This window comes from Idiotropiscis lumnitzeri, chromosome 13 (genome assembly GCF_059441095.1).
Source record: "Idiotropiscis lumnitzeri isolate Australia: NSW breed Sydney's pygmy pipehorse chromosome 13, RoL_Ilum_1.0, whole genome shotgun sequence".
NCBI classification, from domain to species: domain Eukaryota; kingdom Metazoa; phylum Chordata; class Actinopteri; order Syngnathiformes; family Syngnathidae; genus Idiotropiscis; species Idiotropiscis lumnitzeri.
This window is the reverse complement of record NC_142403.1, coordinates 5,810,517-5,836,129: the sequence shown is the minus strand read 5'-3', so window position 1 is coordinate 5,836,129 and position 25,613 is coordinate 5,810,517. Positions and strand designations below refer to the sequence as shown.

Below are 25,613 nucleotides of genomic sequence, written 5' to 3'. Positions count from 1 at the left end.
CGAGAGAGGCACAGAGCGGCTGACTGAGGCGGAGAGGAGGCTGGGTGCGCTTCACGGAACAGTCTGCCTTCCACTGGAGCTCCGTGACCTGCTTTTTGCTGCTTCTTTGACTAATTTATTCCTATTGGAGGAGGAGGGACGGGGGGGAGAAAGGACGACACAGTGCAACAGTACACCCTGACTCCCTGGCAGGGAATGTGACGAGGTTCTGGCCTCTGCTTGTAACTGTTGGATGGACAGTGACTTAACAAGACAGGGAAGAAAAAACGCGTCTCAGGGGAGGTCGACTTTCTTTTGCCTCTTTTTTTTTTTTTTATTTGTCTTGTGACATTTGAGCCTTTCCAGCAGAGTTGGAGGCGCTCTAAGAAAACAGAAGTCAACTTCAGACAAGAGGACTAATGAATTTAGTTGCCACAGAAACGACAGAGGTATTTTTCCAGGAGAAAGAGGGAGCGTGTTGTCTTTCTCAGACCATTCTGGTTTGAATATAACGCTTTCAGCCAGTGTCAGCATTCAAATGGATTTTTATGCGTCACTTTTAGGTCACGGAGCAATTCTTTGGTACATTCCCCCCCGTATAGGACATGTTTGATTCCTTTCCCAAAGTTTGTGAGTGGATAAACATTTGCGGGGATCGTTTTCCCCCCTCTTCATCCGTGTCACCTCTGCCTCGACAAGTCAAGAGTGAGTTTGGACTAGAGCTGGCCCAGATCAGCAGATAACACCTCAGCACTGCACAGAAACTGGTTGGACAAGTTTAGAAGTTGGAGCAGAGGGCAGGGTAGTTTAACCCTGCCTGAAGGAGAACTCTCTTTTAATTTCCTCCCACTTGTCCTCTTGGAAGAAAGCAGTCACACATCGAGAGTCATTGTGACTGTTTGCTTCGTTGCCATTATGCTGAGGGATAGCTGAGTTTGTTCTTCTTCTTAGAGGGGGAGAGTCTGTGAATGAAAGTAAGAGGGAGAGACCAGAGTGGGAGACAAAGTGTAATTTATTGTTTCCTGGGTTAGAGGAGGCTGCGCCCTTTTTTTCTTCTCCTGCCTGAACTCTGAACCACTCAATGCGTGTGTAACGTTTTCTCAGGAGTCATTGATTGGAGGTCAGGGCAGCATACGCAAGGGTGAAAGGCAAGAACAGAGAGAGCTACCAGATTATAGAGGACCAGAGTGCACTGGAAAGGATCGCCGGGTCAATCCGAACAGACGACAAGGAGGGAAAGGTCATCGCAGAGACAACTTTTCATCCTTCTGCCTCGAATTTACCTTCAAGATCACACTGGAGCTGCCGCGTTGCCAGGCAGGGTCACTTTTTCGACTTGGTGCGTAGTTTAGAGCCAGGCCGGATCAGTTTATGATCCACTCACGGGGCGGCAGGACTTGGAGAATATGGCCATGGTGAGCGGGGGATGGGGGAACCCCAACGGCGACGCGACAGGACTGGAGGAGAAGGTCTACCTGCACAGGGAGGAGGAGGAGCGCTCGCCCCACGCCGGAAGCAGCGATGTGGACGTCGCCGATGAGGACAAGGCCTGCGTGCTGGACTGTGTGGTGTGTGGCGACAAGTCCAGCGGGAAGCACTACGGCGTGTTCACGTGTGAGGGCTGCAAGAGCTTCTTCAAGAGGAGCATCCGACGCAACCTCAACTACTCCTGCAGGTAAATTGTTTACTTTAGTCTCAAGAAGAGAGAAAATGGATCAGATTTTTATTCGTGAAGAGTGCCTGCATGTTTCCAAACTTGTGCCAAATGGAAAGTTTGCAGAGATTTTTCACTTTTGCAGCCTTAAGTGCTTTCATTTCCTCACCACTGAATGACATGCCGGACAAGTGCCACAAACAGCCCTGGCAAAAAAGCAAAACATGATCACCCTGAAGGTCAGGCATATGCTGCTGGATTGCCCGAGAAGGTCACCATTGCCGTTCTTTTTGCAGTACGGAACGCAACTCAATTCTTCGCTCATGGCCTGGGGAGTTCTGAGCCACATAATGTGGTTATTCCTTTTCTCATAATAGTACGCTAACCCTGAAAGGAATGTGTCGTTTTAATCAGCGTGTCACATCCAGGGCTGAAAGGAATGTTGCCGGAGCTCGTCTGCTGTAAAAAACGACACAAGGGCGTGCAGGGCTGATGATTTACAAAGGTCACAGCCTTGAAGAGCTATTCAGACACGCCAGCTCGCACTTTTCACTCATCATAGAGGTCCATGAGAGGAGGCGGGGGCAGTGGGCGGGAGTGAAACATGTGCATACAAAGTGCTTATTGGAAAAGCACTCCGCGTTGGAAGCTTTTCATCACCTTAGATTCATGTTTGTAATTGCAGATCAAACCGGGAATGCCAAATCGACCAGCACCATCGCAACCAGTGCCAATACTGTCGACTCAAGAAATGTTTCCGTGTTGGCATGCGCAAAGAAGGTTAGTTCAACACGGTTGTCACTAAGCTCCCACAACAGGTTTGCAATTCATCCGTAAAGGACTTCAAACTGCACACTTTACAGTAAATCGCTATTTAGAATGTTAAATACTTATTTGTGACTGAAATAGATGAGTGTAAAACTGGGTTTAATGAACAAAGTCATCACACATGCATCACAGCTCAAGCTCGATCCGGTTGGATGGAGAGCGTTGGGACAGTCATTTTCAGATCTCACCAGAGATAGTTGATCGGATTCAAGTCTGGGCTCTGACTGGACCTCTCACGGTTTCATTGTCTTGGCTGTGTACTTCAGTCTTTTCCCTCAATCTTCCTACTGCTGAAAATCATTTCCGAAGCATGATGCCACAACTGAGCTTCATTGGAGGGATGGTGTTAGTCAGGTGATGATCGGTTTCATCCAAACAGGACACCTGGCATTCACACCAAAGTGACAAAGTGACAATCGAGTTTTTGGTCACCACCCTGACTAAGACCTTTCTGCCCTGATTGCTCACTTTGGACCTGCTACTGGTTTGAAATTTCTTCTATTTATGGATGAAGGAGGCCACTGCTCATTCCATCCATCCATCCATCTTCTGTACCGCTTCTCCTCACTAGGGTCGCGGAGGGGTGCTGGAGCCTATCCCAGCTATCTTCGGGCAGTGGGCGGGGGACACCCTGAACTGGTTGCCAGCCAATCGCAGGGCACACAGAGACGAACAACCATCCACGCTCACACTCATACCTAGGGGCAATTTAGAGTGTTCAATCGGCCTGCCATGCATGTTTTTGGAATGTGGGAGGAAACCGGAGTACCCGGAGGAAACCCACGTAGGCACGGGGAGAACATGCAAACTCTACACAGGAAGGCCGCAGCCGGGATCGAACCAAACAACCTCAGCACTATGAGGCCATCATGCTAGCCAGTCGGCCACCGTGCCGCCCGCCACTGCTCATTGGAACCTATAATGCAGCAGAAGTTTTTCTGTACCCATCCCCAGATTTTTGCCTTGAGATAATCCTGTCTCAGAGGTCTACAGACAATTACTGTGACTTCATGCTTGATTTGTGCTCAAACATGCACTGTCACCTGCTGGACCTTTTACACACAGGTGTGTGCTTTTCCGAACCTTGCCCACTCAACTCAATTTACCACAGGTGGACTCCTATTAAGTTGTAAGAAACACTCAAGGATGACCGGTGGAAACATGATGCGACTGAGCTCAGTTTTAAGCGTCATGGAAAAGGCGATGAATACTTATACGCACTGGTGTTTTCTTAGTTTTTCATTTTTAATACATTTGCAATCCAGAAACTTTTTTCACATTGTCCTTATCAGGTGTTGTGTGTAGAATTTTGAGGGGGAAAATAATTATATTTATTCCTTTCCGGAATGAGGCTGTAACAGAAAAGGTGGGAACAAAATTCACTGTAGATAGCTAGCTAGCTAGCTAGATAGCGAGATAGATAGATTTTTTTTCCCCTTTCCTTTACCTGCTTTCTATGAGGCCGTGACATTTGCCAGTGACCCAAGCTGAATATTTACCCTGTCAACTGAAGGCATGTTTTCACCACGGTGCTCAACTCCAGCAGCTGTTGATCTTGTATGATAAGCGGGCGGCTGAAGGCAATGAGCCCATTTGAATAACAGCGGAAAAAGTGGCTGCTCTCACAACATCTTTGAAAAGGCACTGGAGGCAAAGAAAACAGAAAATGAGACCATTTATTTCCTGTATTTAACTATTCCCATGTGAATAATTTAATTTCTGCAACTTTCTGTCCGAACTTTTCTGACTATCCCGTTAAAGTCTGCTGTCATGTTAGACTGTAATGTATTGTAGTGACCTCTGATCTCCGCATCTAATGCCCACCATGGAGGGACATGAGGTTATATTGGGCCTGGTCAGTAATGACTGACTGTGTCCGTGACGCACGTTGTTGCTGTTTCCACACTACCTGGAATTGTGGAGCTCAACTCTGGCCCAGTGAAAGAAGCATTAACTTGTGAAGTGATTATATACAAAGTGACACTGCTCGATGAACTTAAAAGTGCTATACGTAGAAATTATTTACAGCATACTGAGCAAAAGTCTTAGCCTCTGCTCAATGTGTTCTTAAGCAATTATGTTATGGCCTGAGACAGTATAACTTCAAGGTGGAGCGTAGACCCGGGCCAAGGCTAAACTAACTACAGTGGACAAAAACTGAAAATAAATAAGTAAATAACGAACTTTATATTTGTCTGTCCATCTGGAGGATTGTCCAAAATGAAGTTCCATTATGATTCCGGAGAGTGGACTGTTGAATTGATTTGAAAAAATAAATTCCTTGCCCCTTTACCTGGATTTACATGAAATATAAAGCCTTTTTTTCCCTTAGCCTACAGTTTGAATGAATGAATTTTGTGCGTGAGCTTGCTAATGGAGGTTGTCCTTTAATTTTTGGTTCAACTCTTTCTAAATGACAGCTGTGTACATAGATTAAAAACAATAGTGTTACGTAATGAATAGCAGCTAAATGACTGTAATTGTTAGCGCTATCTGCCGTCTCAATAAAAGGTTTGCAGAGTAAGATCGTTAGTAGCGATTTCTTTTGAACAAAGCACTCGGATGAAAAACAAAAACAAAACATGAACAAGAACACACAAACCAAATCCAAGAGCTGCAGCAAATCTCCACGCACACAGTTTTATTTTGACCATGTTTTTGCAATTTGGGATCTTGCCAGAGTAAAAAATTGTCTTCATCATTTTTTAAAAGGTTAGGACATTTTTCCTATACACACAATACCAATTACAACACAGTTTCACTTTAGTAACGCTCACCGAGGTGTGGCATTGCGGAAAAGAATTCTTTTCTTAGGTTGAGAGGACACTTAGGGGACAAACCAAATAAAATCAAATGAAAAAAATGAAACAACAGGAAACATTCAAAATAAAATAATAACAAAATACATGTAGAACAGAGACATTTTTATTGCTTTATTGCAATGTGCAATACATGTTCAGTTACTGCCGCCTTACACACTAACATAATATTGACCAGCATTTACACTTAAATTCCATTACATACATTTTGTTGTGTCCATTTTGGGCTCTCTGCCTCCAATTCCTGTGCATGTGTGCATGTAATTAATTTTTGTCCGACCAAGTTTCAGGCTTTCTGTGCTACCATGTCAATCGAACCTTCTGTGGGAATCAGTAGTGCTGACCGATGTTTAAACGTACATTACATTAGCAACAGGACTGTTTTTTTTTAACTGTACGGTATTTGTAAATAGGTCTTAAGAGGGCTTCATCGCTAGCTCTCGATTAAATCACCCCTTTTCCGTCCTCTGATTGGCGGGTTGGGGCAAAACTTGTTACATTCAATTGCAACTAGCAAAACACAAAACTTTTGACTCTCTTTTGTCCTGTGCGATTATTTTGTAGATTAGTTGTATAGTTTTATATTCTAGAAGAGCAAATCATTTTAAACTTTTAGAATGTAGAAAGAGTGCATTTTTGTGGTGGCGATAATTGACGTAACCTGCTCTTGCAGCTCTTTTTCAGTACAAACGGAGGCTGTAATGAGTTCTTGCAATAGTTAAAATATGGTAACACAAGTGAGCAGTACAGAATGTGCAAAGATTTCTGGTTTAGGAAATGTTTTCATTTAGACAGGATGGAAATACTTTTTGTATGTTTAGATTTGATGTTTAAATGTGAGGCTTTCAATGGATTTTACAGTCAACAATTACCCCAAGGAATTTGATCTGTTGATGTAAAACAACACCCCACAATGGCATCAGAACTAAGACAAGAGCAGAGCTGGGCACTTGACCCTTTTTTGACGGTCAGTCCCCCACCCTCCCGGTACCATTCCGACCTCGACCCACCGACTTTATTCATAAAAAATGGGTAATAAACTTACTTGACATTTTAACACGAAATAATCTTTATGTATGACCTTCTTCAACCAAATTATAACTATGAAATTAATGAAGGAAATAAAACCCAGTTCCCTTTGACAGAAGCTACACAAACTAACAAAAAAAAAATATATAAGCATTTCTGAGTTCCAGTTATAATTTTTTTGTTTTCATCATGTTATTACATACATATTGATTCTATTTTGATATATCGCAATTTGCTGTCGATCTACAATCATAAAATGCAATCTAATACGATACAACTTTATTTGTATAGCGCATTTGACAACAGTACACTCCTATTTTGTTTTAAATAAAAGAAAAGCCACAGTATTATGCATATTTGCACGTATGTAACGCCACTCCTTCCTGTGTGTCTTCAGCTGTTCAGAGGGGTCGCATCCCACCTTCCCACTCAGGTATCAGTCCCAACTCCCAACGGGCTGGTGGAGCGGGAGGCGTGTTGCCTGGTCACCTCGGGGCAGACTACTTCAACGGGCAGCCGGTGTCGGAGCTCATCTCCCAGCTGCTTCGGGCCGAGCCGTACCCCCACAGCCGCTACGGGACCCCGTACGGCCAGGCCCAGATGGGGGCTTCTGCGAGCGGAGCCCCCGTCATGGGCATCGACAGCATCTGCGAGCTAGCTGCTCGACTACTCTTCAGCACCATTGAGTGGGCCAGAAACATCCCGTACTTCCCGGAACTGCCAGTTTCAGAGCAGGTCAGTCAAGGATGATGAGCTACCGCAACATCAAATTAAACTCAAAATAATTGAAGTACAATAAAGGTGGATGGTGGGGGGGGGGGGTCCCGCGACGTAAAATACACAATTTTTACTCTTTCTTCTTGACTTAAGTATTTATTTTTCTGATCACTTTTTCTGTTTACCACTTACATTTAAAAACCGATATCTGTTCTTCCTATAGTTCTTACTTTGTCAAAATAGGCTCCTTACTGCGTTCAACTTCAACGGATGACAAAACAACATGAGATGTAAAGACATTGAGTCAACCGAGGTTACGATCTTGAGAAATTTTTCTAAGTGGCGGCCAGGGTGACACAACAACACAGTGAGTGTTTGTGTCTGCCATTTTTTATCCACACTCAAGAGTTTTAGGAAATAAAATACGCAGATATCCAGAATATCCATCGCACTCATAATAAAGCCGGATTAAATTGAAGTAAAAAGCAACATTTTGTCACGTAAGGACCAGAATTTGGGCCAAGAAAAAGGCAGGACAGGTACGTAAAATACAAAGGGCAAACTGGAGTCACTCTTGAATCATGTCATTAGTCCAAAGTGTTAATAAATAATATTTAATAATTTAATAAAAGATGAGTAATCAAAGCTGGCATTGTAATTAATTGACAGTGAGGAGAACATAAAAATAAAAAACACACATATATATATATATATATATATGTATATGTGTGTGTGTGTGTGTGTGCGTGCAGGTGGGGGTGTGCGTGTATATGTGTGTGTGTGCGTGCATATTTTACTTTTGTGTACATTTCAGAGCCTGTACTTATTTGAGTCGTTTTGCCACCTCTGCCAATCAGACACTGGCAAGAATGTGTGTGGTTGCGCTGGCTCAAAAACCTGACTTGATTCCAACAGGTAGCACTTCTGAGGCTAAGCTGGAGCGAGCTTTTCATACTAAACGCAGCCCAGTCTGCTTTGCCACTCCACATGGCCCCCTTGCTGGCTGCGGCCGGCTTCCACTCGTCCCCCATGTCTGCCGAGAGGGTGGTGTCGTTCATGGACCAAGTCAGGGTCTTCCAGGACCAAGTGGACAAGCTCAACAGACTGCAAGTGGATACGGCAGAATACAGCTGCCTGAAAGCCATTGCTCTCTTTTCACCTGGTAAGTCAGCATGTGACCTGGAGTGATGTCACACCAGCTGGAAAATGTCTTCCCAAAGAAACAACACAAAATCTGTCGCTGTGTGCTCAATTAATTTAAGCTTTAGATTGAAGACTTTAAACTTTTAATTTTTAGATCAATTAAGTGCAATTAGATAATTGATGAATTATGCGTTATAGCACACTGGTTGGGAATTACATATTCTAAAAACAGTTGGATCAAAAATAACACAATTTGGGGTAAAAAATGGACCAATCCACTACTTTTACCAATTTGACCCGTCAAAAAATGTGCTGCTTTTTGTGTTAGTTTTGTACAAAACGACCCAATTTTTTCGGTCGCTTGTTGACACAAATTAAATTTAGTGTGCAAAATCAAATGTTCCAAAAGCAGATGAGTAAAAAAATAATCCAATTCGACCCCAAAATTGGATTGTTTTTGTCCAAAGCAACTGAAAAAAATTGCGTCATTTTGTATAAAACATCAGACAAAATTTGGTTGTCTTGTTCAAAACACCTAAGAAAGTAGGGTCAAACTTTCCCAAGTAGAGCATTGGTCAATTTTTGACCCAAATGAATTTTAGCATGCAAAATCACAAACAAACCCAATTATGGGTCAAAGGGGGATCGACTGATTCTGTACTTTTGCACAATACAACCCCACACCAAAATTTATTGGGTTTTTTTAAATAGAAAAAAATAAAATAGTAGCAAAGTGACCCAAGTAGCAGTCGGACACTTTTTGACCAATAATTGGGCTGTTTTTGCCCCCAACTGAATGATTTTGATGTCATATTGATCTTAAATTGACATCCGATGCCTGCTGGGAACTGTTTTTATGGAGGCAGAAAAATGGAATACTTACCCCATAGAGCGTGGTTTCTCCCGTATGTGTTTGCTGTCAGATGCATGCGGCCTGACTGACCCAGCCCACGTGGAGTCCCTGCAGGAAAAGGCCCAGGTGGCCCTGACGGAGTATGAGAGGTTGCAGTACGCCAACCAGCCCCAGCGATTCGGCCGCTTGCTCCTACGCCTGCCGGCTCTCCGCGCCGTGCCGGCCAACCTCATCTCACAGCTCTTCTTCATGCGCCTGGTGGGCAAGACCCCCATCGAGACACTGATCCGAGACATGCAGTTGTCAGGGAGCTCCATCAGCTGGCCCTACGCCCCGGGACAGTAGTGAACGTGCGGACATGCTGAAAGAAGGCGGGAGGATCAGAGAACATGAACATGGTGGATATTAGGTCAATTTATTTGCAGCACTTGTGTGTTTAGGCTTTGGTCTTCATCTAATCTCTCTTTGTCTCATTGTGGACTACACAAATTAAATGCAGACTTTAGGCCATGAACACATATACTACCTCCTCCCACGTCACCCTTAATGTGACTGAGTTCGATACAAGTGTGTGCGCGTGCGTGTGTGTTTGTGTGTGCGTGCAAGTTGTCAGCTTTGAGTCCAAATGAAGTCAGCGACACCGCATCAACCCATGTGGGTCAATTGATATTGTGCAGACTGTATCAAAGTTACCAAATGTATTGTATCACACGAGTCATGTTGTTATAGCGCGGCCATTAGGAAGCCATGTGACCATTTATTGTCATCACTTCAGCACTCTAGTAACAACTGCCTTTCAACTGCTAAATGTCACTACTAGCGAGGCAAGCACTAGTTGACAATTGTGTGCTACTAGTATGACTAATGACATTATGAAATTCTACTAGTTAACTAGTTAACGTCTACCGATGTACGAGTGGCGTGTAGATGTCAACTAGTGCACAATTTTGCCTCACTATTAACATGTAGTTGTTTTACTAATATGCCAAAGTTGTCCTACTAAACATTATCAGTAAGATACAATTGTTCTACAAGTGTGGACAAATAGCTTACTGGTCAGTGTTACTAGTATATGGACCTTAAATTTAAAAAATGGTCAAAATTAATCAGACAATATCTGCTACACTAATTTGATCGCTCCAATTCACAATCTGAAGAAATTGCACACTCTATTTTGGGTTTTGCTGCCCTCAAGTGGCCAAACCGCAAAATACTTTTTTCCTCTTTTTTTCTGCACTTACAACTATAGTGGCGTTAATATTCATCATATCTATCCATCCGTTCTCAACCGCGGCACGCTGATTAGGTTTAAGGCAGTTTATTAAAAAAAAAAAAAGAATACATCCTACAGCTACCCAGCGTGTCACATCCCAGTCTGACGTTATTACCTCATGTTTTATTTCGTAATACAAAGATTGTACAGCAAATCATGACTGCGGTAAGACTACATTTAAAGGGATCAATGTCCATCGTCACAAGAATGTATCAGTCATGATTTTTGGACAAAATATCTTTTGAAATGTAATTTAAGAAGGCGCACACAATTGTGTACATCTTATAAATGAAAGATACGACCGTTACGTCTCTTGTTTAATGGTACCGGTAATTCGTTTATATTTGAATGCATGTAATCTAGTGTCGTAAAGCAAACAAGGCCTTAAAGAGGGTAGAGAATGATAGCTTTGCTTACGCAAGGCACTAGTTGGTACTCAAATGCTCTTGTTTTGTTAACTCCACAGACAATGACTCAAAGTGTTGCAGGATGCAAACTGTTTTTTCTTCTCTGACCTTTTGTGTTATTGGTCACATTTTCAAAAGACCACAACTTCCTCAAAAACTCAAAACGTTCTTCATGTTTGTCAAAATTAAAACTATAGTGATTTATCTGAGAGTTGCATGACTTGTATTTCTATGAATTTGATGAATTAAACTAAATGCAGATAAAAATCAAATATTTGACAGGCTGTGTTTTAGCTTGTTGTATGCACAGTCAATTGGATACCACCCATTTGGGAAATTGTTTGACGAGTTCTATTTTTCTTTTTCAATACATTTGAAAATAGCCTTGACAGCATATCCATACAGTAGATTTGGGATGTGTTATATTAAGACACTCTGCAAGACCATGGTTGGCCAACCATCCAGCAAATAGTTTAAATAAAATATATTTGCAGTATATAGTCAGTTTCTATTAAGGTGACTAATTATTGAAAAGAAGTTGATTAAAGTTACAGGTAAGGTAGTTGACGTTTGTCAAATTAAACACAAAAAGAAATAGGGCGAGCAAGTTGTTCAATAAAGCTGTATATTGTTATACAATTATAGATTATTTACAGTGCTGTTGTTGAAATTGGTTCATGGTTCGTTAACTATCATGTAAAAAAAAAATACATTTTTCTATAATTAAACAACTAACTTTGCACATGGAAACTGCAAATTACTTTGATACCTATTAAAAGAGGGCCTTTCTAAGTGGTATTCACCACTAGAGAGCAGTAACAATCCAGAACCTTTTGAGAATGAGAGCTACTTCTTGGCTACTGAAAATGCAAAGGAATCTCTCCCAGTTAATAGACACGGCTGAAATAACAAATGCGCTCAAATGCACTCCATTACTGATCTTTGATACATGCAGTACTAAAAAATGCAAATATGGTTTCCAAATTCACATCAAGGCGAGTTTAAAAAAAATCTCATAGATGATTTGTTTTTATAACTCAGGTGGTCCTTGGGGGGCTCCCTGGTGCCTGCCAGCATAAGCTGTGATGTGGACCAATTCAAAGAAATGTTCAGCTGATTTCTTTTTAGAGAATTAGAAATGTTTATTATTTGATGAATTCAATACATCAGTTACAAATGTTTGTAATAGCTTAAAAAAAATTCATATAAAAATAAATGGTTCACAAAAGGTTCATCAGATGACAATGTTCTTGAAAGACACACGTTTACAACAGATCACACATGCTCCAATTTAAAAAATATACAAGTGATTGTAACATTATGCATTAAATTGATCCATGCATTAGCAAATGTAATCATTTTCATTGGGCTTGAAGTAACTTTATACAAATATTTGCATAGCTTATTAGTCATTGTTCTTTTCAGAAATGTGCATAAAGCATAAAGAACATTTCAAATGATGACTTATTTGAGAACAAGCTACTCCAATACAAAGATGACATGAAAAACCAAATGGACTCAGTGTTTTATTACAGTTGTTCCTTTCACTCCTGCAGGGCATAAAAATACAAATACTCACTGAAATATTCCTGGAGAATAAACAAGAGTTGTTGAGATTATTTACAGTACAATAAGTGGTCAAAATGTGTCCCCTTTTTGGTCTCACTGACTCTGGTATTCAGCATAATTTAATTAGAAAAAAATGAGCTGAAAAAATTATTACCGTAATTAAAGTTAAAAAGTGACATGTTCTACACAATATAGTGTATTTTTTCTCGTTAATGATGGGCAACCAGAAGAGTGTCCTGCTACCTAAGTCATTTGTCTGCTTCCGTAGTTTGCCTCACATAAATGACAAGCATAAAAATCATCGCAAAATAGTATTCTAGATTATTATTACATCATTACAACATCCGATATGTTCCCTGTGTGCAAGCGTGTTCTTCTGTGTCCGGAGAACATTGTCAGTGTCTGTCCAGGTAAGCCAGTAACTGCGGTCCAAGAAGAGCAGAGAGTGACTGAAGCTTTTTGGAGTGTTTCCAGAGTGGGTTGAAGATGGCGCAAGTCTATGAGTGGCTCTTGTCATAGTTCTTCACCATGCGCTTGATGTGGAACAGTTTGTGTCTCAGCCTGCGGCACTCCTTCTTCTTAATCTGGTACTCAGGTGTCTGAAAAGGAACAGGAAAGATTATTGGTCTTGCTATAGATATATATTGTGCGTATATACAGCCGATGGATACATAGACTGTAGACGCTATGGGTAGTCACAGGGAGGAAACCCTCATGATGTGGCCTCAATCATATCCTAAAATCAACTCTATTGAGAATTTGTAGCGCATCCTTAGAACAGATTTATGAGGACAGACGGGAGTATATCATGAAATGGCAACTATACGAGGAACACCTGCATGCTCAAATGAGACAAAGAAATTTAAGCCACTTGATAAAGTATTCATACTCCCTCTCATGACCATCACAATCACATACTTGGAATATATTTTGTTACAATATAATGTGACAGACACAGACACAAAGTTGCAAATTATCGTGAAGTGGAATGAAAATGATATGCTGTTTACAAAATTTGATGTGAATATAAATTGGAAAAGTGTGGTGTGTATTTGTAAATTTGTAAAACGCACTGATTAATATTATTACTTGTAAATAACCAAACAATCCTATCACCAGCATCAGGCTAAATTCTCCTAAGTCACAATTCGGTCAATTCAGTATTTTTTCACAAATCTATGCTATAGGTCAGTCCACGTGTGTGTTATTTTATTGATCAATTTAAAGTGTTGAAGATGTCTTGCTTAGTTTGACAATGTAATGTTAATAGTGAGAACAAATGTGCTGTTTTTGGGGCCTCTGAAAAGTGAGGATTTTGGAGGTACGAGGATTTTGCCCCAAACCAGCGAAAAATCAAAAGCAAAATCTTTTTTATGGAGTATCATTAAAATATATTAATATGCTAAATTAATTTTAAAAGACTTCCCACTTTGGAAGAAAGATCAATTTTATCAATACATTTCCACAATGTATAATTAAAACAACATACTGACCCGCTTATAGTCTTTGAGATGATTATATTCCTCTGCTACACCCTGAAAAACAAAAAAACAAAAAAATCATCTTTAAGTAACAACGTGACAGATATTGCATACCTGTTTATACAATTTGTTTAGTCCTCGTCTGTAAAATTTCATCATCTATTTTTCCTCTCTCACCTGGTACTTTGCAGAGGTGTCATCGAGTGAGTCCAACTGCCTGCTGAGTTTGTTGAACTGATCGTTGATGTCGTCCATGTCCGCACACATGCGCTTGTACTCCCTTAGGTCAGCATCAAACTCCGATTTATAGTTGTGACGTTGTTCATCAGATGTGATGTCAGGGTACATGCTGGGAGGGAAGACAAAAAAGGACACGCTCATCTAAAGGGAGAATTTGTGGTAGTCTTGAAGAAAAACGTGTGTGTGTGTGTGTGTGTGTTGGGGAGGTCTATGGAATATCTCTGTGAGGTCTATGCAAAGGATAAATAATAGCCTGAACTGCTTTGTACCGTTGGCCGAGTTCCCTCATGCATGAATATAATGGCATGCCTCACAAGATTAACTAATCCTCAGGACGGAATGACAAATATAGAGTACAGTGCAGCTTTTTACTTTGTGCCAGTGAAAGTAAAAAAAATACAAATCATTATCCATCTGTTCCTCTCTAAACAAATATTTTGGCTGGAGCGTGTTGTAAACAGAGGTTTTTTTTTCTAATCCGACAATCATTTATTCAAATTGGAGAATTAAGGCCTGTTCCTGAGAGAGCAGTAAAATCTGTAATCTACATGATGTCCTCTTGGTTAAAGTCACCCGCACCTCTCTCTAATCCCGACCGTGTGACGATGGAGGCTTATGTCTCACCTCTCCCACTCTTCCATATCGAGCTCGTTGCCCGTGTCCGCCCCTGTGGTGTACTCCGTCTCATACTGAGATTCATCCATGTCAATCTTCTGTCTGCGTCGCTTGGCCTTGATAGCAGAGGGTTTCCGACAACCGCCAGTCTCCTCTGACGGACTGGAGCTCGTCCTCCCACCGTGGGAGAATGTCTCTGACGGTCGACAGGTGGTTCGCTCAGAATATCTGTTGGGTCAATCAAAAGGAGGAAAGAAAAACTTGGTTAAGATGGTGTTTGAGGGACACATTGTAACAAATATACTCAATCAATACCTCGTCAAATCTCGGCTTGAGCTAAGAATTACATTGAAACAAACGTCGCTTGAATATAAAAAACTACGGGATGACTCGTCTGTTGTCTTGAACTCATTTTGCTGCACCAAGTGTCCATTTAAGGCGTCGCCAAAAAAGGAGGGTACCATATGAGGCAATTGAAACACACAATTAAAGTTACTGTGTCTCCACCTGGTACAGCGGCTGCACTGAGGCGGACAGAGTGAGGCTCCAGAGGACAGTCAAAACAGCGCAAAGGATTATTGGCTGCCCTCTCCCCCCACTGTCGGACATCTACACCGCCCGGTGCCTCAGAAGGGCTCTCAACATCGTCAATGACAATACCCACCCAAACTCACACCTGTTCGACCTGTTGCCCTCTGGCAGGCGCTACAGATGCATCAAATCAAGGACCAATAGACTGAGAAACAGTTTCTTTCCGAGAGCCATCTCCATACTGAACTCTCACACACACACGAGACCACCCTAACCTCGCAAAACAGCATTGTGATGTGTTTCTATATGCCCTATTCAGTACTGAATTCCATTGCACTGTCTTCTTTATTTATCTAATTTATATATTTGTCTGTATTATTGTTGTATTGCACTGGAGAGGGGAGCCCTCTAATCTCGTTGCACACTTGAGTACAATGACAATAAAGGGATTTCTATTCTATTCTATTCTATTCTATTAAATACAGTTTACACCAAAGATTATGATAGATCACACACTAATATCAAACTTTGTGCCTCGCAGGGGTCCTCCATGAGGGGAAGTAGGAGCAGCAAGCAGTTGTTTTAATAACATAAGCAGGAAACATGGCCAATTTTGTGGGTTTACAGGGGGTTTGGAAAGGAATTCAAACGCAGCAGTGGAACTGTGTCAAAAACATGAAGGCGTGTTTATTTTGTGTGAGGAACTCGCCAACTGTTAGACGTGTACAATGATGGTGGCTTCTTAAGTTGGTCATCAGCATTAAGTCATCAGCATTAAGATCATAAAGTCTACACTATTTGTATTCGACATAGTTTAACCGAGCTTGTTGTAAAATGGCCACTGGAGCAAAAATCAATAAGCATGAGCAAAAAAACAAGGGAAAGATAATCCCACAGTGGCTCAAAGGTCAGCGGCACAACTCATTCTGCGGGTAGGGCAATATGTTTTCAGTTTTTTTTTAAAACAGAGTCGACTTTGCCTGACTAGTTACATGTTTGAGGAGAGATGTTGAGCAATGGACCCACTCATTGTTGTCGTAGGCGTCCCCATTGAGAGAACTGCTGTCCAGCTTGGCCGGGGTATAAGAGATGACGCTGTTTGCTGAAGCGTTGAGCAGACCACCTCCTTTCTCGGACACCAGTAGGGTTGGGGCGTCCTGAACGCTACGGTTTTCCTCCACATTGTTCACCTACACAGGAAGGAAAAACAGACGGAACAACATAAACATCACACTCCCAAAGACTGAAAGCCGAGGTTCCTTCCCTAACTGACATCCTGCTTGAAACATGTATTCCGCACTATAGCACATTCTGTATAATACCTCTTACTTTGTTCTGTTGTTACATTTCTCACCCATTAATGTCTTACTGACAACAGTATGCCCTTTACTTTAGACCATATACTGAATGTGTAGATAAAGTCAAATGATTACAAATTTTAATCGAGTTAATCACATCTCAAAAATGAAGCTTGCCAACATCACAAGACCAAATACCAAAAACTCTGTGATCGATTGTTACCACGATCGTTACATGAGCCCTTGGGCGCTGCTATGACAGCAGTTGCCAGCAAGTGGCAAATGGATGAAAATGAGTTTATATTCCAAAAATGCAAGAAGAATATCATGTTTAGACGAGTGAGCACGCACAGAACATTAAGTACTATGGTCAAGAAAATATGTTGACTTCACTTTCCTGTGATAGCTCCAAAATGTTTGGTTTTAAACACAGATCAGCATTTTGAAAGGAAAACAATTCAGCTCTTATCAAACCATGATGTTATTTCCAAACAAACTAACATGTAGATTTCCCGAAAAGCCAAAGCAAAAACCAACCCAGCCCCCCAAAATAATAATCACAGTCTGTGAAGTAGCCAGGTGAAGTACAGCTTCCTGCCTTGCAGCTGTATGAGAATTGTGTTTGAAGGGCACAGCACATGCAAAAATCCCAAAAATGCCCTCTGACTGAGCAGAACTAAACAAGTGCTACTATGACTACTATAACATCAGTAAAAAAATCTAAATAAAAAGTCTGGTGTTTGCGCAAGGACAAGTAAAGAAAAGTAAAGATGGATTTTTTTCTTTTGATACAAATAGTGCTGGATTCCAAGAATGGGGTGGGACAAAAGAAAACATGCAAAGGAAAGTGCAAGAGACCTATTAGTGGCGGAAGAATTTCGGACACTAGTATTTTTTTTTTTTTTTTTAAATGCTAGGACATTTCAAAAATGACAATTCAATTAAGATGACATTTTGTCAGTCATTAAGTCATTCTCCATAATGCATCTACATATACAATTTGCAAACCAAAGAAGACAGCAAACCAAAAATTCAACTAGATCAAACCACAATATGCTGTCCTTCAAACTACAATGTTGTATTTTGACATTTGAAGATAAATTGGAAAGCACCCAATACGCGTGGCATTCTACAGCCTGCAATAACTCTGTATTATCAGCACACTGACACCACTAATGACCTCATGAATTAAACACAATGGAGCCCAAGCTGAGCAGAATGAGGCCAGTGTGTGAGGTCATCCTCAGTGAGCTGGTCCAGTGTCAAATCAGGCCTGATGACTCATTGTGTGACACGACAGTGCACATGGTGCAATAACTATGAAAGAAGATACAGAGAGATGTCAAGAAATGACACACCACACCTTCATTTTAAGATGAGGTGCTGCAATAATTGAGTCCTGATTGAGTAATGAGGAATGAGATATTGTGCACACGGTAGATACCGATACACTGTACTATTTTTTTTTTCTCTTTACTTTTCAATTTATTAGACCTGAGATGTAGTGCCTCAGCATACCAACAGCCCTCATTGTCATTCAAACTAGGAAACACATTACTTGAATTGTGGTGGCATACAAAATCAATCATCAATCCCCATTTCAGGTAAGAGTTCTCTTATGACTGTTGTTGACGTTTAAAACTCTGTAGAAACCACCTGCTTGCTTACTATCTTCTCAGGTAGCTAATGATTAATCTGAGTGAAACCAGGTAGTAGACCATGAACAAACACTCACTGAGCACTAACAGCCATGAGACTGAACAAAGTCACTCATGAGAGGAAACACCGTGACAGTGATAAAACAATCGGCATTTGAACTCAAAACAGGCATGAAACTGAGTCTGTGAGCTTCGCTACGTTCCACTTCGCCAATCACCTCAATTATCCTACAAATGATGATCATTTAGAATGGACGGCGACCGTATTTAACCCCTCTGACACCTGCTTTCTCACTTTGCATTGTAAAACTAAAAGGAGCCTAATCTGTCACATGCATAAACTCAACAAGCTAAACACTTTGAGTTTCTATTGGGGAGCATATGTCGTTCTTTTTGGTTTTATCCACTCGTCATAACAAAACAACAACAACAAAAAAAGAGGAATATTACATCAAGGCTAGATTAAACTCCCTGACCTCATTCTCTTGACTACGGATTGAGAAGTTAAGCACGCTGGGTCAATTAGGGTCAAATATAATTTCTAGTCATCGGTGCAACGTTATGCAACTGTGAGCACCAAGCTCTTGTCGCTTACCCATTCCTCGACATCTCTGCCCTCTGATGCCTTCCCGCCAATCAATGGCCCATCCCAGAAGATGTTGGGCTTGCCATAGCGCCAGATCTTGCTTCTAGTTCTTTGTGCATAGAACGCAGCGACAGCCAGGGCGATCACTATCAGGAATCCGCACACCATGGCGACTCCCTACAAAATCAGGGACATGGGAGTCAAATCTCAAGGTTTCAAAGATAAGATGTACCACATAGACCGTCTGCCCTGGGATGAGTGTACAAATACGTACAAAATGACACTGCATATGACAATTAAGTTAGCAAACAGTTGACAAAAAAAGCTATCACAAATGTGATTATAGACAATGCAGAAAAATATTTTAAAAAAACAAAACAAACAAACAAACCTCTTGAGGGTCCACAAAGCAGTAATGGTAGAGATACTGGTTGTATATTGGGAAGCCTCCCACACCTCCCATCTGAGAATAGCCCGTCTGGTACAGACTCTGGCACATCATGAGCATGGGGTTGTAAATCACATTGGACGTTCCCTGGGCCATGGGGTTTACTCCAACTATATACACAATGTTTATGATGCCCTGTAACAAACAAAGTTGACCAGTACGCAATGTTTAATACTCCAGGATTGAGCTCAAATAACCACATCACATACAACTTACTTAAACATAATGCATTACATTATATTATTATTTTAGGACATGAAGATAATCGGAGTAAAACTCTTTGAATCGAACACAAGAAAATGCATTCATTAGCAGTTGGTGGTCAGGACTCCAAAATAAGCGGGAAGTATAATTATATTGTCAATGATGTTTAGTGATACAGTGATGACATAATACAATCCAACCATATGATGAAACTAGATTTGTGTCCAGTATAATTAGGCCAAATCAAGGCCTGGCGCTCTCCCCTCCACCAAGCAGCAAATAAGAATGTCGCTAACATTAGGATCACTTTTTATTTTTGCTCGTTTCTTTTTTGGAAAAAATAGTTGCTCACTGAAGTATCGCTAAGTTGGCAACACTGCAGACACAAGTCATGGCGCTTGCTCACTACCTCGCTCGTATAAACACTACTTGTGCACATAAATTAAAAGCACAGCTTTCAAAATCAAAGCTTGACATATTTCATAATTTATTCCGACAACATGGTCACTGTGAGAAAATGAGACCAGTCAGAGACTATAGGTGGGCCGTACTTTGCACAGTCTGCCCTCAAGAAACCTTGAACAGAAACAAAATGTATAATATGCTAGATTTAGTTTCTTTCACTGTGTAGTAGTGTTGTAGTTGAAACCAAGATCAATCTCGAGACCACTTTTTAAGGGTTTCTGTCTCGAAATTAAAGGCATTTTATGTCTCAGTCTAGGGCAGGAAGCAGTCTGGATTTATTTATTTTCATCAAGACCGGCTGCGAGCAGGCCAGTACTACTGTGATCAGTGAGAAGTGCAGAATGCAGGTGCTGCGCTGAACTTCCTGGTGTCGCCTGAAGTTCCACGAGAGATGTTTCTTTGTACTATTTTGAAAATAACATAGCAGATTTTGTGTTACCAATGCAATGGGGAAATAAAAGATACTGGTTATTTTATTCTGGGTTTTTTTGGGGTTTTTGGGGGGGGGGTTCAATTTCTTGAGTCTTGGCCTTGTCTCAATAGTCTCTAGTCTCAATAATGTCTTGGTCTCAGTTGGTGTGGTCTTAATCATTTCTTGAAAATGTTAGATCACGTTTGCTGGATTGCACTAAAAATAAGGCGGCATTTTTGGGGAATATTTCCACTGTACAGTGTGTATTGTTGCCATTTCTCAACCAACTAAATGTGAATATGAAGCATGTTAATCATTAACAGTGTGAAACTATAACCTTAATTGTAACACTCTATCCAGGGGGGCTTATTCTGGCCACTATAGTGTCCAGTCTTTAGTCAGGATCTCATATTTTAATGGGCTATTAGATATTTCTGTTAACTCTAATACATCAGACTTATAACGGTCATGTTTTTCTCAGAAATGGTAGGAGCGTCTTGAGTGCGTGACAAACTCTTACCTGCAGGAAAGCCATGATGATACATGCAATCAGGGCGGCCAGAAAGTATTTCCTGCTACGGATGGCAGTGGCTTTAGAGAAACTGGCAATGAAGAAAGCCAATGCCCCCATGAAGTTGATGGCTGCCATGGCAATCATTGTAGTTTTGGCTGAGTAGGGGGAAATGTAGGAGCCCTGGTAGTTGGTATAGCCTCCATAATTGCCAAAGCCACCGTATCCTGAACCATAGCTGCCTCCGCCATATCCACCGCCGTAGCCAGAACCATAGTAGCCCATTCCCATTCCATTCGCATACTGCATGTCCCACATGAGAGTGGAGGCCACACAGGCGAATATGGCCAAACACAGCACGATGACAACACCCATCATGGCCTTCACAATCCCTGGCGGCGACAACCATTTGTAGAAGTGCTGCGGCTTGTCCTCAATGTAGTAAGATCCCGGCGGAGGAGGGTAAGCGTCGTAAGCACTCAAAGGAGCATGGAAGCTGCCTGGTCCTCCAAACCCATTGTTGGATGGTGGGGAGTACACAGGTGGACTCTCGTAGGGCTGTTTGTCAAACATCTCTACAAATGCCTAGAAAGAGACAAGTGAAAGAGATGACACAGAAGCCCTGGGAGCAAATGTACAAGTGAGTACCGAAGAGCAGAGCACTGATATGAGTTGTGTCACGGTTCACAATTGATATGGAGAAAAGAGGCGTGACTGTCCCTCGCAATGAGGATTACTAACAGAAATGTGTAAATAATTGACTGTGAGCACAAGCGGTAAACTGGTGAAGTCTGGTACCTGTAATCTGTTAGTATGGTAATTCAGCATGCACTGCATACCCAGAAAAAAATAATGAATGAACAGAAATCTCAAACTCCCTCACCATTTTCGCCAATATCTTTGACAACATGAAAGTGGAATTAGCTACTCTTTAATAATTTAGCCTACATTAAACAACAATTCAAAATAAATGCAAACGAGGTCAAACACTACTTTCTATATAATGTATCTTAACAACTCGTAGCTTATAGCAGGTGTAAATTATGTTTTATTGGGATCAGAAAGTGTTTTATGATCTTGTCAGAAACTAGTTCAAACCTGCTATTCGTCATTATCAGACGAAAAAAATGAACTATGAGTGAAATGACCTCAGCTTTGAAGGCCTTTCCCCGAGCAAAATGAGCACAAGCATGGAGATGTCTGTACCAGGGCAAGCCGGGAGCTCGGCCAAACAATACTTCTATTTTTTTTTTTAAGTCTTCACGGGCAGTTCGAGTCTTTCTGCGGCCCCCATCAAGAGTTCACATGTTCCGCCTTCAACGCATTTTGTTTTTCTTCTGCTAAAAGTCTTACAAGGGGGCAAGGCCACATTTTAACAATAGCCATTCTTTTACACTAAGGCCTTTGAGCAAAAGACCGAGTGTAACTTCTAAAATGAGAATGTTTGTGTATCCCATTTACCAAATGTAATCTCAGCCAAAGAAAGCTATACTCCCACAAGGGGAACCCTTGCAGTATTAGTGTTAGTGGAAAATACAAAGTAATGTGCCCTCGTCTGCCACTGTAAACGCAAGACCATTCAATGTCTGAGACGAAAAAAAAAGATGTGCTTGCTGGCTATGCTCACAGTCTACACGGCCATAATTCTTCACTCTCTATGGGACAGAGGAGGTCTCGCCTCAGAGCCTCCATCCCAGACAGCAGACGCCCTCCTATCATTCCCTCCTTCATTCCTCTGTGTCCTTACAACCTCCAACATTCCCCCTGTCCTTACTGCCTGCCTTTGTTTGGAGAGCAGGAGGGGCAAAAGTCAGGGCTACTCACAGGAACATTGTTGTCATGGAGTCAGAGTTCAGAAAAAAAGGAGGAAGAAAAAGAAAATTAGGGCACTGTCCTGGGAGTACTGAACAACAGCCCCTCTGTGTGTCCCCATGTCTCCGTATGAAAGAGTAAAAAAGAAGGGAATGCAGGTGAAAGCAGATTGTGCAAAATAGTTCCTCGCCATCGCTGGCTGCAGAGTGTTTTTTTGCAAAGATATGTACATGGAAACTATCAATGGGTTGTTGCAGCAACCCATGGTACAGTCCGTCCATACCTCAGGTTTTTTACCTTGGTTTGGTACATTATTGGTGAGAGTTTTGTGCAAAAAGACTGAATTATTATTTGTGTGTACATGTGACAAAGTAATATAAAATACAAATAAATTAAAAGATGGGGGGGAAGTAAACAAAAAAAGCAGACAATCGATCCAACACTAATGGGGACAAGTGCTATAGAAAATGGATGGATTGGATTTTCACATACTGTATAAAATAAGGAAATCCAAGCACTCATCTGAGTGTCCGATTCAGTCCGTCATTATTATCCCAAACAATTGACGAAAATCATTCACAAAGATAAGCGATACATTTGAACATCTTGATCATCAAAGCCACATCTACAAGGACGATGTGTTGACTTGTTATAGTCAACCACGCCGCATTGATCTTTTGTGGCGTTTTCCCAAGAAGGAAAGGTTGCGGCAAATTCCTCAAAGACAGTGTAAATCATCAAGTTAAGCGTTTGTGTGGATTGGAAGTGATCACAACATAAGTGGCATTTGTGTTAGGTGGTCAGGTCGGGTCAAACACCCACCAGGGTGAGCCTGAGTGCCACTACAACAGAGAGGCTCTCATTTGATGGAATTTCACTCACACGGTCACATGTCTGCCGTCTATCAAAAACAGTTAGGCCCTTGACTCTTTTGGGCTGCGAATTGGATCCACTGCCATAATCATGGGCCTCAACTAAGACTTTATATCGGAAGACAACACCAAAAACTAAATGCCAGCTGCAACTGATTTGGCACATTTCTTTTATGAGTGTTACACAGCATCGAGCAAATACAGTGTATATGTGTCAGGGGTACATTGGGCGTGAGCATTCACGCTACTGTTATTCTGCAAAACAAATTTGAATGGAACATCGTAAAAACTTTATCGCTCAATCGAAGAACGCAATGTTTTGTATGAAGGACTTTTGTGCCAGGAGCATTGTACAGCTTGACTTTACAATTTAGTCAATGAGAATTGAATTATAAAACCAGAGATGGCGAGATGACACCCTCACCTTTTAGAGTAAGTTTAACTTTGTACACTTAAGGACTGAATCCATAAACTTTAAATAGCTTAAAAGAGGTCGTAAACAGGTATTTCAAAGCAACATTTGGCACCTTTTTATGTAGTCACCTACCTGAAGACCACTGTTTGGCAAAAACCCTGTTGTCCTCGCCAAAAAAAGTGAGAATAATTTACTCCTGTTGCGCTTTACAGCGAACCTCTTGATATTAAGATCATTTAAAGTAAAAAAAAAAACTACTGCTCCACTTTTGCCTTTCGGATGCGTCTCGCTCAGCAGCCCGGAGACAAGTGCCGCTCGAAATCCAGCAGGTCCGCGGTGATGAGGCCGGCCGCACAACACCCGCAACATTGCGTGTGTTCTAGCGCCAGGGGTCAAGCCTTGGTACACGGGTTTACACATGAGTCGCTCATTAACTCAAGATTAAATGTATTCTGGATGGGGATGGTGGATTAATTTACATAACGTTATGATAAAAATAGATCATTTTGTTATTTTTAGCAAATTGGGCTCATAATATAGTCATTGTTGTACTAGCCAGCATATTACGTACACCTGCACAATCCACTAAAATCTAAACAGCATTGCACTACAGTACATCATACAGAGATGTTTCTAGATTTAGGGAGAGGGGTCCAAAGTGATAAGCCTTGCCAAGACTGGCTTCAAAGAGAATGAGGAAATGGGCAGTCTAGTCTGTTTTTCTTAATAAATCAACAAGATACGTACACACAATGCGTTCCGAAAGGCTTTTTGTAATGTTAATTGTCCGTAGACCATTATATATTACATTTTAATCCATAGGCATTGGCTTGACTTACTTTATTCACCAAGGCCACTCAGAGGGTACGCCAACCCACTCAATCGTAAATGAAGTGTCACACTCACCTACGGAGTCGGCCTCCTTGTTGGAGTTCTGGCGCTCTGAATTGGTTAGTCTGTCCATGCATTTTTTTTCCAGTGCATATCCTCAGCAGGGTCGTGCACTGGCATGCTGGATTTTTTAAAGTTCAACTTTGAAATTTCACCAACGCACAACATTGTGACAGCTCATTATTAGACATTGACACTCCTGACGCCTAAAAGCAGTTGTGCACCACATGGAACGCAGGAAAAACCCACTTCCAGGGCTTGTTGATGAGGTTTTCATCCAAAATTGACGCCCACTCGTACCCAGACGCTGACGGCTTCTTGAATTGCCTGCAAGCAGTGGTGGAAATGAATATACTCGATGGCTGCATGTAAGAAGACGGAAGTTGATGGGAAGAAGCTGATTTTGTTCCACTAAGATCATCTGCTTAGCGGAAGTTAAACTTGAGCAGGGCTGTCAGCCTGTTACTTTTAACACCACCACATCAGCTGTTAGCCGAGGGGGCAAAACACAAAACTTTAGTAGCGGAGGCAAATGTCCGAAAACTACAACTAGTCGCCATTGAGGTTTGTGTGCACATTCATGCTCCTGTCCGGTTTTGCCTGTGTAAGTAATGAAGCGACTGGGGCGTTGTTTTTTTTGTTTGTTTTTTTTTCCTAATTTTGTGGAGGTGATCTTGGTTTTTGTTCATATGAGCTAACATTTCATCTGAAATATTCAGCAGAATGCTTTTATATTTTTACAGGTTGAAGTGGGCGAGAGTAATTCTGTGCATTTGAATGAACCTCCCTTCTGTGACGTAGACAGCTGAGAAGGAAAAAAAAAAGCCAAGTTCTAAACGTCTGCGTGTCAATTATTTGTAAATCTCACCCCCCCACCCCCCAAAAAGCCCCTAAATTACGGCA

The 25,613-nt window shown here is 41.5% G+C and overlaps 2 protein-coding genes across 2 annotated transcripts; one reads left to right on the top strand and one right to left on the bottom strand.

Moving 5' to 3' along the window:
- nr2f6b (nuclear receptor subfamily 2, group F, member 6b) lies at window positions 1-10,906 on the top strand. Its single transcript, XM_088313371.1, has 5 exons — window positions 1-1,654; window positions 2,319-2,413; window positions 6,707-7,044; window positions 7,942-8,188; window positions 9,093-10,906. The coding sequence occupies exons 1-5, from the start codon at window positions 1,386-1,388 to the stop codon at window positions 9,365-9,367; spliced, it is 1,224 nt and encodes a 407-aa protein (XP_088169497.1). The 5' UTR covers window positions 1-1,385; the 3' UTR covers window positions 9,368-10,906.
- A 1,309-nt stretch (window positions 10,907-12,215) lies between these two features.
- LOC148324127 (occludin) lies at window positions 12,216-24,208 on the bottom strand. The gene is made up of 9 exons (XM_088314050.1): window positions 23,952-24,208; window positions 20,730-21,305; window positions 19,072-19,263; window positions 18,690-18,857; window positions 16,165-16,328; window positions 14,617-14,835; window positions 13,930-14,101; window positions 13,765-13,806; window positions 12,216-12,870 (listed from the first exon to the last, which is right to left on the bottom strand). The coding sequence occupies exons 1-9, from the start codon at window positions 24,186-24,188 to the stop codon at window positions 12,769-12,771; spliced, it is 1,872 nt and encodes a 623-aa protein (XP_088170176.1). The 5' UTR covers window positions 24,189-24,208; the 3' UTR covers window positions 12,216-12,768.
- Between the last annotated feature and the right edge of the window lie 1,405 nt (window positions 24,209-25,613).